The following is a 16095-nucleotide window of genomic DNA, read 5'->3' as shown; positions in this document are numbered from 1 at the left end:
GTGGTTTTCTGTCATCTTAATGAACAATAACTAAAGAGGCAACAGACATCAGGTCAGGTTGATGACAAAAAGATTTCAATTAAAGCATATTTTTCATTGCAGTTGTAACCTTTGAACTTTATGGTTAGCACTTTACTGGAAACGCACATTTGCGTATTTGTATGTACTTTATGCTTAGAGAAGGTATATAATTGGTCCAAAATAGCAAAGGGACTGTGTCTGTCCCATTTTGTTCATATGTAAAGGTACATGCAAGTGCTTGGCCTATGTGAATGCTTTCCCAAAAGAGCCCACTGTTCTAAGAAACAGCAATCGTAAAACTAGACCAGGGATGATGGGCAACTTTATGCAAACGAACTGTCAATGGTTATTGTGAAGTAAAAAAAAAAAAAAAATTGGATGTTTGTGTAATTTTGTCTTTTTCGGCTGCTCTTTGCAGCATGATACAGAACACAATGCTTAACCCTTTCCATCATAAGGTTGTAGTTCATTGAATGTGTGTCTTCATGAATTTCAGTTGGACATTGTTAACATGAAATTAACATGAAATCGTGACTGTAACTTATGTACGGTACAAAAAAGTAACATGCCGGTGACTTCCACTGAATCTCTCCTCGTCCATGTTGAAAGAGTCGCCATTAACTTGAGCAACTCTAAAATGTCACACATTGGGTCATGACTGACAGGATCTCTATGTTCTTTTACTACCGTCTTTTACTTCAAGGTACAAATTTTGCGCTTTTTTTTTTCCTGCCACTGTACGGTGGAATCTATTTTCCTCAAGTGTCATCCCATTTTACCACCACTCTTTTGGCCAATTCAGGCTTTACAATCACGGTTGCCTACATTGACAAGAGTGACAGATGCAGCATAAAAGACAATTAGAATTTAGATCACATAACCTTCACAGTCGACTAAAATGAGAAGTTGCTGACGGCACAGGAAACACCTTCACCAAGAAAGCCACAAGCCCCGTTTTCAAAAAGAGGAAGAAAAAATGTTGCTTTTCCAGCTCAAAATGCTCTGCAATATTGAAGAACTTTGTGTTGAATATTATTTTGTTTTGTTTTCTTCTGAGGTGATTTCTTACCATGTTACCATATATGTAGTGGATGACTTTTAACCAAACGGTAAGTGTTGGTGCTCCAAACTTAAGCATAACAATAGGAGTTTTCTTAGTGCAAGTAAATTAAAACAACAGAAGGGTATGGTGGAACAGGTCCATTTTTATTTATTTTTTTATTATTAAAGCTTCAATCGGTATGATTTAAGGACAATATACAGAACAATATGTTTTCATTCACACAGAGGCAAATTTGCATAAAATCTTTGTGGTCACATAAATCTCCAAGACAATAAAACACACATACAATACCGTACAGTATTTACAGAATACCCTGTTCGCAGAACTTGCAGGAAAATATCCATTGAGCACTTGCTGTACACTCCAAGTGAGAAAGCAACTCTTTCTCACAGTCACAAAGCTACATTTTCTATCTGCTGTCATTCAACCACACTTAACTCCGATATTCACGTTATTTTCAAACAACTCAATGCGGAAATTCCAACACAAAAAAAAGAAAATAAATCAAATCCACCACCACAGATAAACTGTACAAAGACAGCAGTGATTAAATGTGTTATATTGTTTTTTTTTTCTTTTTTTTTTTTAATAAGGCAACTGGGCTAGTTATCAAACTTTACATGATTTTTCATTGTACTCAGACCATTGCAGGATAAGGATGTGCTGAAATGTGAATGTGGATCTATCCCATGGCAAATTGTTGACTATTGAGACTAAGAAGGAATGTGGATTTGGAGCAGAGCTGAAAGTGAACTGATGTAGCACAGTAAAAAGCAACTGAGACCACTGAGCGGGGGTGCAGAGCGTCAGTACATTGTGGGGGTTTTTTTTTTCACTTTCACATCTACAGGTCAGCTCACCTGATCGGGAGCAAAGGAAACAAGAACTGTACTTCCCTTGGCCAATGCAAGTTTTGTTATTACTGTACTCATTTCGAGAAATACGGCAGGTTTACTACCTCAGTTAAGAGATATGGTTTCTTGAGTGTAATCTTTCAACATGATCTGCATGGAAGACTATTTTCAAGCATTCAATTTGAGAATACATACACACACACAAAAAAAAGCTTGTGACGTCTGGACATGCACGCTGGTGTAGCTGTGATAACAACTAACGTTCGTGCATCTGGTGTCGTATCAGTTTCCACCAATGCTTCATTCCAACCAGCCTAAGATGTAGCCTGTCCCTTTCCAAAATTAGCTGAGATAGGTTCGCTGCTGAAAACCATTCATGTCATGGATGGACTAAACTTTTAAATGAGAGCCTGGCTAGTAAACTGAAAAAAAAAAATCAACCCAAATAAGACCAAACAATACATTTTGTGTCACCTGATATCCTCCTGGCATAGAAACCTTGCACAAAGCCTTCAATACTCCACCGTCTCCAACAGTGGAACCCATCCCCAGCAGTCGTCAGTGTTTGGATGGGATACGCCCACATACGTACCCTCGACCCTGCCACAGCAAAAGAGTTCCCAATCACAGCTTACTTCTTTCTAGCCTCCAGCTTTTGCAGGTGCAGGAAGGAGTGTTTGAGATCAAAATGCAGTCAATCCGTTACCTCCTACAGACCAAACACAGTGCACAGATGAGATTCCCAGCAGAGGTAATTGTGAGAAAGACCGAGGGAAACGTTGCTCTGGAGGCACAGAGGAGAAAACAAAAAAGTCGCAAAGCTGTTTCCAGGTCAGCAGTTATAGCGAGGAGGGAGTCTCATCCCTCTTTAAAGCAGGAGGATGTCTGGAGACTCAGGGATGGTGTCTGTAATAGAGAAAAAAAAGCAGGCCAATAAGAGCAGAGAACAGAGACATTACACAGGTAATCCTCACAGGCTTTCTCTGGATTTAGCAAAATTCAATTTAAGCGTAGTTTGAAATAAACATGGACTGAACAGAATTCCCAATGGCCTGGACTCGTAATCACTTTTAGCCAATTTGAATTTGTCAGCCGATTACACATTTATTTTTTGTTTGTTTAAATACACGCTTTACAAACTGTAACTGACATTACAACTGCTGCAATCACAATGAGCCAGAGCCAAGCATTCTAGATTACTTCTCGATCACATGGCATCAAATTGCGTTTTGTTGTTGTTGTTTTTCCCTCATTCTGATTTTTGCAGTGCATGGGTGATAGTTTGAGACTCCCAATTTGAATAGATATTCAAATTCAAGCATATTTCTAACTTGACACTGTTAAAATCCCATCACAGGTATAACAAATGCATGTGTCATATCTCTGTGCTAAAATGGGAATAACATTGTTGGTAGGACAAACAAAAAAAGAATGGTAATATTTTGGTGGGTTTGACGCACAACTGCTCAATATCTTACTAATCATAATCTAGAAGCCCTTCAAAACACCTTGAAAAGTTTTAAAGTCTGAGTTGCAACATTTCACCGTATAAGGAACCAGCTTCTTGGTAGGTTCCTCTCAGTAGGCCAAAAAAGATGAGGAAGAAAGCTGAAGTGTGGCTTTTAATCACACTAAACAAAAACTGTGACACGAAATTGGGTTGTGTGATTTGCGTCATAGAAGAATATGCTGAAGAATATGACTGCTGGCAGGGAAAATCCAAATTGACAAAAGTATTTTACTTTTGTTAATATGACTGTTTGTGGTGTGTGTGTGTGTGTGTGTGTGTGTGTGTGTGTGTGTGTGTGTGTGCGTGCGTGCGTGCGTGCGTGCGTGCGTGCGTGCGAGTAGGTGTGTTTTTCCCTCGGATAGTAGAGTGAGTGAATCTGTACGATAATATCAATAGATGAAAGAGGAAATAAAAGATATGACTGCTGAGTTGGAAAATAAAGTTTTTTAAAAACGCAAAGAGCGTAGTTTTCAGCTATGTGGGGGGAGAATGACTGAACTTCTTTGTCCCATCTGTCGCAAGCCATCTCATTCGAATGAGAACACGCAATTTTACACAAGCATCCGCCAACATTTCCAGCAAATGTGGGATGTTTCAACACTCTCACACCATGGTTACACTTCTATTGCGTCAGAGTCTGTTATCATTCTAATTTTGAAACACATATTTCAAGTCTTTCCTTTGTACTTCTGAAATAGGAGTTAGCCTCCAAGAGCGGTAAAGGTTCACGAGAAATACGATCATTTGACTGTGCCACTGAAAGTACAGTCACCAAAGTTCCATTGTACTGATGTCTTAATACTGATGAGCGATGTCAGAAGGCAGCGCCGTGCATCAGTGCCGCAGCCCACAGCAGTCAAATTAACTTCTTTGCTCAATGGCAGTTACTCTGTCAAGCGGACCCATTTTTGTCTTCAACATAGGAACCCTCCAACGCCTCCAAAACAACAGCATTGAAGACAAGTTTTATTTTATGTATTTATTTTTTTGTTGGTCTTGCAGCCTGAGTTTTGGGCTGTTGTTTGGCCAGGATATAACTGTGTATACTCTAAATAGAAATGCCAGTGTCTTACCTTCTATTGGGAAGAAAACATCCCCATGTGCAGAAGGAGTCATGGGGGTTCCTGGGTCAGATAACAGACGGCGGCCAGTCCCCGAGGACTGCCTTGTCATAATTTGAGCAACGGTCTTCACTCGGGGTGATTCTCGACGAAACACTGGGTTCTCATGGCCCTGAGCTTCACTGAAGACAAAACAAGAAAGAAGTTTGGGAGTATGAAGCTTTTTTTATGTTTCTTACATATAACTGGTGTTCTTTACTAATCATTAAATGACTTTGGTAAGTCTAAAACACAGTCCTGGAGTAACCAGTCATATCAAACAACAAAGCGCATGACGAGTGTAGCCGTTAAGCAATTCTTCCCAAAATGTGTTTTTCTGATCAGTAGTATTGTTAATAATAAACTCTATGCTGCATAAATGCTGTCCAAAAGGATCTACAGATGAACTAAATTTGGCAGTGATTCGGGTATATAAAAACAATCCATGTGGAAGACATTTAAAAGACCAGATGTGTTCCGAAACACGTCCTGTCATAACAGCTGCCAAGCAGACTGTGGGAAAACATACCTGTCCATCCTCACCAGCTCTTGTGCACCTGGGACAGAGGAAATAGGTTATTGTGTATGAAGTGAAACAAAGCCGAACCGCACATGTAGTGTGCGAACAAGTTTCCCTCTGTGTACAGTTGATTCAACTCTCAAACAGGAAATGGGTTTTCAGACAAAGCAGGAGGAAAATATTGAGGGCAATTGACGTTTGAAGTGGAACCGTTTGTGCTTCACTCAGCCTCATTTAGGCTGAAAGTGGACCTGCTTTCCTATTTTTTTGATAGTGAGATTTTAAAGCTGCAATGCTGTTGTAGACCGCTGCAAACTCTGACCACAATAACGTATCTTGCTAATTTAACCTCACTCACAGTTTCATTCAAAACTAAACATTACATTTGTCAAGAATTTCTTTATTCTTGTTATTTGTTATTTATTGTTATTTGTTATTTATTATTTGTTTTGCTGTACTTCCACTGAGTGCTATTATATTGTGCACGTGTACCTCACGAAATGTCCCGTTAGCGTGGCATACTGTATCTGCAATACATACGTCTGTTCGAATGGCTGTTCTGTCTCTGCCTGTAGACAAGGAGCAGAATAACGGGCAGCGAAAGCAGAGCCAAAATGCAGGCTGCTATGGCCACAGCCACTGGTACAGCCCCTGAAGATGGAGCAGAAACGGTGTCAGTTCCAGTAAATGCTAGATAAACAGAATAATTCACAAGTTATGTTGAGGTGATGACAAACCTCCAGGTAGTGCAGTATCTAAGATGGAACATTGTTGGGATCCATTTGTTCCTGTAAAGGATGTATAGGATTTTTAGATCCATAATATTTCAAGGATCATTTGCTGTAGTTTGTACTCTGTTGCTGTTTACTGACAAAACGGATAAAATCAAAAATCTTCATCCTAAACTTCAGGTTCTGCATTGGACAGTGAGGGTACTGTGCTATACTGACACCTTTGACTAATTAACATCATGATCGCACTCATGTCTTACTTACGTGGTGTCACGTGGAGTATAACATGACTGTGGGAACTCTGCACAAGGCTGGCATGTTTATGGTCTTGCTGAAAGTCCAGGACCATACAGCAATACCGCCCCTGGTCGGCGATGGTCACATTCTGCAGAACCATCCAGAGGTTGTTTTTCGAATATCCAAATTTGAACCCTGGTGGCAAGCTGTGGTTTCCATGCGGATGACCGTAGGTCATGAGTCGTGGGCCTAACCGTCCCGTGCAGTGTTTGTTGCTGTGCGGCGTGAAAAGCCAGGCGTGTTTTAGGACGTCAGAGGGAGCCAAAGGAAGGCCTGTCTGAGCACAGTCGGGTGCAAAAGTTGCCCCTTCCGGACAGGTCCAGAAAAGGTGAGCGGTAGAAATGCTCAGTGAGGAAGGGGAATGGGATGTATTCCCGGTCACTACAAAGAAGAAAAACATGAAATACATGAATACATTATGCACCACGCGCATGAGTCATTTCAGCTGCTGCTTATTTCAGTGTAAAAAAGGGCTTAAATTCCATTTACGGTTCCTCCTAGAATTAAATTAACAATTCAAATCTCAAAGGTGGGGTTTGTATCCTGTGGACATTATCGCATGCCTGAGAGCCTCAACTCGGAGCACAATTCCCTAATGAGGAGGCAAGATGAGAACTGCTATTTTTTATGCCAGTAAAAGAGACTTTTCGTGGATTGACACATAACATGAAATACAGCAAAACTTGTAACATTAAAGAAAGCAACAAAGGACTGGTTGGTATTATAAGTCAAAACAGAAACATTTACTGTGCAAACACAATACCAAAGACCAGTCCCTTGGGCATGACAGTTCATACCAAGTACAACAACAGACTGGCCTATTTCAGTGCATTACAAACTTCCTGGTTTTTGTGAGTATTTGGCCTGAGCAGCATACAGCTTCCTCTTCTGTAAATTTGTGTTTGGATCACTTTAAATGAATATACGTAGCATCTGGGAGATTCAAATTGCCAGGTCAACAAAAAAAAAAAACAATTTCATACACAGTACTCTAAATGAATTAAACAGATAAATAATAATAATAAATAATAAACAAAATATGGCTTTACTCTGACGAAAGCACGCCTTTTGAATTTTGTTCGGGTGACCCCATTACAAAAACAAAAAACACCTCGGTCATTTGATTGGAAATCAAATTTCCTTTGCATGCATACGGTCCGATCGGCTGGGAATCGTACTGGGCTTTCTTTGCATTCTACAGTCTCAGTCTTGATCCAAACGTCAGTTAAGAAGTTGGCATCCTTCCATCTCGAAAGGCAATAGATTTTTGCACCGTTTTACTCTGCAGTTGCATTGCACTGCCACTTATAACTGTATGGTCCAATGCATGGGTGTCAGATTCTGCTCAATTTGTTGCACATGAAGACATTAGCTTGTATACTTGTGGATGCAGGTTGCAATCGGATGTCTATGCGAAGTTTGCGTCTTTCCCATTTGGCCTTTGCCAAAGAAGTCAGTATTAAAAAGTACAGTGAACGCCGGAAGATTAGTGGTTCGGCATTTTTAAATGTTTGTTTACAAATGTTTGTGAGGGGGTAACTTGTTGGTGTCAAAGAAGTATGTTGAAATTCGTTGAAGAGTTTTATTCCGATAGAAGTAATGCTTTTCGGCCATTTTGTGGCATGTATAAGCAACTACAAACCTTTTTGGGGCATGTGGGTGCGCAAATTACTCGTGGATTTTTCGCTCTTCAAGGCAGAGCTCGCTTCGTATTTCCGCAGATGGCAAGGTTCACTCACTGTACATGCGTGGCAGATAAACGTCCAATGGTGACCAAGGAAGCAACTAAATTTAATGCCAACTGAAGGAGGAGCATATTACCACTTAAGGTGACAAAGGTGGTGTAATTCGTCCAAAATTATAACGACCGGCAAGGTTGTAAACGAATAAAAAGAAGATTATTCACTTGACGAATGACTGCATGTAATTACTGAATGACACGCATGACTCCAACACTCCCGGAAACACTATGTTTGGGTTTGGCCTAAAAGTCATCTATGCACAGGCTGTGGTTTAAAGGCATAGCTCGAGCCGACGCTGACTGCTATCGTTTAGTTTGTCCTCACACCCAAGGCATGAGTCTGGTATTGAGGGAGTGCACGAGAATGAGTTGCTCTTTGCCTTGTGGCATGTGTGGTTTTTTACAAAACTTGCCTTTTGCATCTGGAAGTGCTAGTGTTTGGCCTCTGGCGGTGTTGACGAGAGAAAGCTGAGTTCTGTCATCCAAAGCAAGCATTTCTTTCCTGACAGTTGTGTTCAGCGTGGAATGTGCGTGTGTCATATGTGGTTCTAGTTGAGGGTGCATTTCACGAGAAGTGATTTGACTCCACTTCATCTGTTTTCAAGCCGGTGCCATGTGTGGCTTATGTGTATTATCATTTTCTAAACACTGGGCTATTTTTGACTGAAATAAAGCTTGGGCGGGATTGAATTCTGGTCTCTCCTACAACCACAGCTGATGACGGCAGTGTGGTAAACAGTCACTGTCGTCAAAAAGCAGACTGAGATTGTTGTTGTGCGTCTGCAAGTCCGGTAGATTCTCGGAAACCAAAAGCACACATGAGGTTCTTTGTACTATAGAGTTTTAACCACATCCTGTTCTTCGGTGCAGCACAGGAGTCTTCATATAGATTAAACTAATGTTTAATGCGTGTGCTAAATCAGTCACACTTCAGGGCCACGGCAAAAGATATCTTCAAGGAGACATCGATCCATTTTCTTTCCCACTTGTTGTCATTAGGCTGAGTTGAAGCCTACCTCAGCTGACATTTTGCGAGAGACAGGTTGGACTCTGGAGATGTCACCAAACAATCAAGTGCCGCTTCTGAAGCCAATGCCAATCTGTGCTACTAATACTGCCGCTCTGCTTAGTTTTGGTGTGAAGGTAATGGTGTCTGTTTTTTTTCACTTGAAAAAGTCAGGTCTTCTCCGACGGATCCAGCTGCTCAATCAAGGGCAGAGAAAGTCATTGCGGGGAGGCATTCTGTAAATTTGCCCAATTGTTACGTTAGTGGTGACTGGTTCAATTCTGTTGCCATAGTGACTCAATTGGTCAAAACACTACAAACCTATCCAGAGCCTCCCACATTTTTTTTAAATTACTGCGTGCGTGAAATTGAATTTTGGTTTTTGGTGTTTGCGATTTCTAACTGAAAAAAGGTCTTTCCAGTTAGAAATCAGTTTGCTGATTGCATATTATTGTATTCTGAATAAAACTTGCAATGTTTTCTGTGGTTTTATCTGGAGGTCGGGGGACATTTCTTTGAGCAATATTGTGGCCACTATAAAATGAGAGCTTGTTAGCTGGGGATATACACCTTCCGTTTTCTATCTATCCATTTCTATCTGTTTCAAGTAAATCTGTGAATGGGCTGAATTAAACATGGCTACAGTAAGGCAGTGTATGAGTGTGTGCCATTAGAATTATGTGCAAATAAAGCATTAAGTATGCATACTCGGTGTATATTATTGCAGGGATGCTATGGGTATTTTCGACACGGGTGTGTCAGTATTTGAGGAGTGGACATCCTTCCTGAATTGTCCTGCCACACAAATAAGACCCCCTTCTCCTCCTCACCCCTCCCACCCGTCTTCTTGCTACTAACAACGAATATTCATAGGTATAAGCTGCTTGTTTTTTTTTTTTTTAGGCGGACATGTTAAACTGGTTGCACGCAAACCCAGGTGTTTTCTATCTGCTGTCATGTATGAGCACAACATCACTTGTTGTAAACACTGGTCTGGAAAAAGAAAAATCCATTTAGAGCAATCCCAGCGTATTCAAAACCTGACATTTTCACCCTGCTATCTAATTGCAAAATGATTTTTGGGTGAGCTAGAACAAAAATGAAGAAGCGTACAAGGTTTTGTTTTGACTCGTTTCTTTGTATTGAGAAAGACAGTGGGCTCTTTCATTGGTTTCAACTCTGCTCCACTGCATAGCATAGTTTTGATAAGCTGAGCATATTTGCATGTGGTATGTTTAAATGGGGTTGTGGAGGACGACGGTGAACTCTGCACCATCCATTGTGCGCTGGAGGCAATAGGAAGACCACGGAGGGCTGATTATCGTGAATCTTGCCCCCATGGCTGTTCCTGCCACTGTGGAGGGACAATAGGAGGGGAAGCCCTCGTCCACTCTGGTTTCACACCCACCCTGCCTTCCTCTCTGGCTCCTTTTTGACATCTCTTCCATGCTCTCTGTTGTAAATCACGTTAAATGTACATACTGTAACTGTTATAAACTTTGAGATGATTGTAAGGCAAAACTTTAGAATCGCCATCACGACCATCATATGTTCAACTGAATTTGACCACAACACATTATAGTGTCGAATGTCATATTATAGGTGTGGTCTGTGGTGGGTGGTGTTTTCCCGAGTATCAATCAAACAGGGGTTAGGGATAGGTTAGGGCTTTTTTTTTTTTTTTGGAACGCTTTTTGTTCCAATCTTAGTTTCCTCTGGTCTCAGGACACTGAAGAGTCCCTCAAGGTGCAGAAATAGTCGTCCTTTTGTCATATGTCTCAATGCCACCTGTTCTAAAACACAGTGCATCTGACAGCTTTCTTTTTGACAACAAAGCCTCCTTCCCGTACTCTTGTTTATTTCTACGAAGCCCTCCAAAATTACTTAGCACACTGATGTGCTCATTTCAGTTTCTACAAAAGAGGTCCTGCTCCAACACAAGTGACCAACTGGTAGATCAGGTATCATTTGACTCATGACAATTCACGACCTGTTTGCTCAAGTGCCTCCCCAGGCGCACACCCCCTTTCACACCTCCTACAAATGCAAATGCATTACAGACTATTAAGAGTTAATGAAGCCAGCAGCAGGAACCCAGAATATCCCTTCAACACACAGTTTCTGCTGAAGCCACTGGGAGAAGCAAAAACAAAGATAAAGCAAAGAAAGTCTTTTTTTTTTTTTTTACTGCTCAGAATGCTGAAAATGTAGGTGGTATTTCAGCCAATAGTGTCTCGTATTCAAGGTCCAATTAACTTGGCTTGGCGGATTTATAACTACACAAAAGCCTAGATTTCACACTTCCTCTTTTTATAACCACCACTTTGTAAGCATTTTACAATGTTTTACCTGCAGCTACCATTTTGAAACATGCCGAGGCTGTTTCCCACACAAGCAGTTTGAAGTTAAAATAGAGCTGCAATTAAGAATTATTTTATTCATCAATATTTCTTTTTTCTATGAATGAATCTGATAAAAACATGTTTTAGCTTCCATCCCACCATTAATAAAGAACACACAGACACACATCTCTCTCTCTCTCTTTCTATGTGTATATATATATGTGTAAAATGTCAGGAATTTGTTTGTTATCAAAATAGAGTACTGTACTGAATTTCCTTCCATTAGTTCACCACACGGTGGCAAGTGCTTCGATGAAAAGCTAATCTGTCTGATTTGATGGAGTGATACAGAAATCGGTTACTGATGCAAAGTGAAATTCCAAGGATCAGGGCAACTTTGAGTTAATCAATGTCTCTAAATAATTCATTTTTTATTAATTTGCTGATCGATTGTCGATTAATCAATTAACTGTTGCACATTTAATTTAAACACTACTCAGAAGAGTTAAATTTCTTCTGTTTGATGTGCGGGTTATTTTGTACATTACATTGTTGTTGGTAGTGAAGCAGTCAAGGTTTTGTCATTGGTGGTCAATGATGTATCCTTGATACTAAGGAAAATAACCACGGAGAGACTTTGCAGCAGAGCAGAGGCCTGTTGGATGGTATTCACTCCCATAGCCTTAACAAGTAAGATACCCTAAAAAATTACAACAAAGGGCGTCTTCTCACTACTCACATCCTGTCTTCCAGAGTAGAAAAACTCCCCGAGGCCACATCCTGTTGATGAGACTGACCCAGGAAACCATTTTCAATCACTGCCCCCTAATATTGACTTATTCAGTACAGAGGATCGATGGATTACATGAGCGGTGCTAGCAAGGACGGAGGGGGGGAGCAGACATGGTCACGTCCTGTCTAGTGCTCATCTGCCATTTTTGACTGTCACTGTGCTGCACAGGGAGCAAAGTGTTTTTTTTCTCGACTTGGAGACACTGATTATATTTTTCTTTCCGTCTATGGTTTGTGGAGAACGCAATTACTGACAGTGGTACTAACAGCTGTTTGGGCTCAAAGGAAGGAAAACCTCCAGACAAATAAGACGTAGGAAGGCTGTGAGCAGGAGGAGGAGGAGGAGGAGGACACCCTTGAGACACTTTCTAAATTCGCCTCGATAATTTCAACATACATAACAACCATTTTCTTATATCTAAATCACGTTATTCAAATAATATGCTAAAGTTGATGTCAATGGGATCATGCTTAAGGTGCAAAGTGGTTAGTAAGGTGTTATCACCATGCGCCTGAAGCCAACAGCTGTCCCCTCTTTATAAAACAGTCAGCTGCTTAAACTTGCAATGGCAAAGTCCTTGACAAAGACACACATTTAAGTGAAGTATTAGGCCAACATAATAGCAAATCGTTTTGTTTAGCAAGGAGGTTACTACTATGTACTGTGCAGTTTAAGACTAGATTTCTTTCACAAAGATGCTTTAACACTACACATCTGTCGACGCGACGTTCCCAACACTACATCTCGTGCAAATAGAATGAGAAACATTCCAAAAGTGTCTTTTAAATAATTGCAATATGTTGTCTACTTTAGTTGAGGATTTGTAAAGCTTGTAATCGTTGTGTTCTCTGTTACTTATTTTCTCTCTGTCACCTCGACTCGGAATCTTTAATGGGGAGAATTGTTATATCTGAACAGTAAATCATTAGGAAATACAAGGTATAAAAAATGAAAACAAGCTCAACTTGAATAAATAATAAATTGGCGCAACCTGCATAAATTGCGTGACAAAACACACAGTATTACGGGAAAACATGTCACGCATCTCACCAAGTTAAGTTTATTAGTATGGTCTCTCCCTCGCGCTACATCCCCCAGATCACATTATGCTTGATTAAAAAAAAAACGCACAGAAAAGCGTTAATGTCGTTAAACATGATGTCAAAGTCCATGTCGATGTTTTTTGTCGTAAAAGTTCGCTGTGACAATAGGCAACAAGCTGACACACGCCCGCTCAGTCATACAATCAACTCACCTCCACTTGTGGACATCACAAGGCAACAGCACCAAAACAAAATCGTTTTACTCCCAAGTAATCCGGACTCCATGCTCGCATGTGTGGACCTTATAAAGCCCGTACTCTCAAACTATTTTGACGAGGATTCTACTAGAGCAGAACTACAGCTTCACTGGAATTACAATTAGAAGACTGATCATCTGCGCTCCAACTCTTGCGTGTGTTGCTTCTGAGGTTGGAAAGTTTGTGCCACTCTCATGTCACGTGACGTTTATAGCGTTTACATTGGCACCGCCCACTCCACCCACTTGCTTGAACAAGCGAAACTCCAACACTATGTTACCAAAATATTTTTTATAATTTATATTTTAATGTTTTAAAACATGTCAAAAGGATAACTCTCTCTCATTGTAGCTTTGGGATAAAATGCAATTGTCACTTACTGAGGTGTTGGCTTGAGCTTCTAATACAACCGGAATTTTGAGTACCAAAAGATTTGTTTCATTTTTTTATTAGGAGGATCTGGAAGTGATTATCACATCTGCCTCATAGTCGAGAGATCATTGGTTCAAAACTCAAATTGCTGTGAATGTGTGTGAATGGCTGTTTGTCTGATGTGCTGGCTGGCAACAAGTCCAGGGGCCTCTTAAAATTGTCATTTTTGTCGAGGAAATTTCCTTTCGTATCCTATCCGAGTAACATGACCCAAAAATTATTGGAGCATAGGACTATTCCAATCCTACTAATGTTTTGGAAAGGTATTTGCATCTGTTGCTTCTGACCAAAATGATATTCACCACAATTCTTTATGGCAGCAACACTTAAAGCAACAGGACACTGACGTAGTAGTTGACAGATTATGCGCAGGCGCTTCAGTTTAATGCTCAAGACTAAAAAAAAATGTTTTGGGGAAAGAAACGCTCATTAAAAAAATAGCAATAAAACTTTTTGGGGGGCTTGGGGGTCACATATTCAACTCAGGAAGGCCAATAAATATATGTTCAAAGCAAAAGGAAATGTGTGGTTCCATAAAAATAGAAGTAAAATTTTAAAGGTCTTTCCATTATTTATTAACGAATGGACGGCTCCAAAATCAATGGAAAAAAAAAACATAATCAGTGACAAAAACAACAATTTGTATCTGTATCATTGGAATAAAAATGGGTGTAACTTAATTTTTGTGCCAGTGCAAGTCTAGTGTAGCGTATTTGGGGCTGTGTTGCGCCTGTCCAGCGCACCGAGTTGCTTCGCCCCCAACTCATCAGACAACGGAAGGTCTGCACTTGCCACATCATCATTTTTCTGCCACAGCAATGGTCTGGTTCAGGGTGTTTGTGACTTTGGTAGACTTGCTATGCCTCACTGGGTGTTTCTGGCTCGCCCCTGGCTCGTTAGCCAATTGGGTTATAAAAAGTAGATTAGAATTTACACTCACAAAACAATCAAAAAAAAAAAACAGATCCAACTCATAGTGCAGGAGGTCTCGTGTGATTTTTATGTATTTGATCAAGGTGCAGGCAGACAAATTCAGCGCTCCGCAAATGTGTGTGGTGGACGTCATGGGAGTGCATTCATAAATATCACACCAGTGTGGGATGATCCATCTGAATCATTGGAGAAATCAGCTCATTGAACGAATTATAATCATGATCAGGGCGGCACGTTTGTCACCTGATTTCTCTGCAAATAAGGGGATGCCACTAGGATTGACCAGGAAAAGGCAAGGCAAAGTAGTTTTATTTATATAGTGTATTTCACACACGAGACAACACAATGTGCTTCACACAAGCAAATACACACCTACAGGCTTTTAAAAACACAGCAGTTAACCACATTCAAAGGCAAGGCAGAGAAAACAAAAGCAGCTGGCAAAAATTACTAGAATGTAGGTTGACGCCATTTAAAGACATTAAGAGAAAACATTTAAAAGGAAAGAAATAAGACCATTTCCATCCCACAATGGCAGACAAAGGCGCAAATGCTCCCTTACAGCCAATTCTGCCAGTGCTAAGTCTGGCAAAATATGAAAAGAAAGAAAACTCTCACCCATGTGCACAGTTACACTGCGTTTTGCGCTAGACTAGCTCTTCACGAAAATAGAACCCTGCTTCTTGCCCAAAATCATCAGGGATTTGGTCCAGCTCACTCATGACTCTCATGAGAACAAGCAATCTCGAAGATGGCTGGCTGGATGGACATTAGTTTTACATTCTTTTATGACTCCATGGCTATTTTAACACTACTTACTTTGAACATCCACTTAATTCACCGAATGTGATTTCTTGGTTGCTGCCCTCAGACGGAATTGGAAAGTTCTAATGTGTCACACTGTCGACAGCAAGTCAGGTTCAAATGTTATTGAATGTGCCGCTAAATGGTTGTCATCATTCACATCATTCAAAAGCCTCCCTTTGTGTTAAGTAAAGTCTAATAATTATGTTTCCTCATTTATTGGAATATTTTCAACATCACCAGTGACTCAATTAGAAGCATATTTATTCAGCACTTTGCACAATACGTACTAAGCCCAGGAAAAGGTCTTTCTCATGGTAAATGTTGATTTTAATCTTGGTTCCATATAAGGATCCTAATGACTTTCGTTGGCATACCAGAGTCTTAGTGGAATGTTCTCCTCCTCCTTTCAATCTACGCTGTTGGTGTCGAAGAATGTTGTTTACATTCATTTGTTCCAACATAAGATTCAAAAATTCAACATTCCAAAAGTTGATTTTGATGTGCAGAATAAGACAAATGTTTGAAAAACATGCAATGAAATTCTCACTTGCTTTCTTCCCCCTTGGTCATAGAAAAGATAATTAAAAAACAAGGGTAAAAAAAAAAAATACAATACATCAAAAACAATAAATTAAGACTGAAAAG

General features: G+C 40.2%; 2 protein-coding genes and 1 long non-coding RNA gene across 6 annotated transcripts in view; 2 read left to right on the top strand and 1 right to left on the bottom strand.

The window, feature by feature from the left end:
• The window catches only part of cdh23 (cadherin-related 23), a 159726-nt gene that overhangs the window by 121598 nt on the left and 22033 nt on the right, over positions 1-16095 (top strand). The gene's annotated exons all lie outside the window — the stretch shown is intronic.
• On the bottom strand, positions 1655-13458 carry vsir (V-set immunoregulatory receptor). Of its 2 annotated transcripts, XM_019882025.1 has the most exons (7): positions 13234-13458; positions 6064-6477; positions 5806-5856; positions 5609-5719; positions 5078-5105; positions 4522-4691; positions 1655-2844 (listed from the first exon to the last, which is right to left on the bottom strand). In XM_019882025.1, exons 1-7 carry the CDS (start codon positions 13304-13306, stop codon positions 2807-2809), a joined length of 885 nt encoding a protein of 294 aa, XP_019737584.1. In that variant the 5' UTR covers positions 13307-13458; the 3' UTR covers positions 1655-2806. The 2 variants fall into 2 exon arrangements, with proteins under 2 accessions (XP_019737584.1, XP_019737585.1); XM_019882026.1 differs by lacking the exons at positions 5609-5719; positions 5806-5856.
• Positions 3612-3895, top strand: LOC109523113 (uncharacterized). The gene is made up of 2 exons (XR_002169703.1): positions 3612-3721; positions 3790-3895. It is a non-coding gene; the product is annotated as an uncharacterized LOC109523113 (long non-coding RNA).

This window comes from Hippocampus comes, unplaced genomic scaffold (assembly GCF_001891065.2).
Source record: "Hippocampus comes isolate QL1 unplaced genomic scaffold, H_comes_QL1_v1.1 scaffold36, whole genome shotgun sequence".
NCBI classification, from domain to species: Eukaryota; Metazoa; Chordata; class Actinopteri; order Syngnathiformes; family Syngnathidae; genus Hippocampus; species Hippocampus comes.
This window is presented reverse-complemented; position numbering and strand designations above follow the sequence as displayed.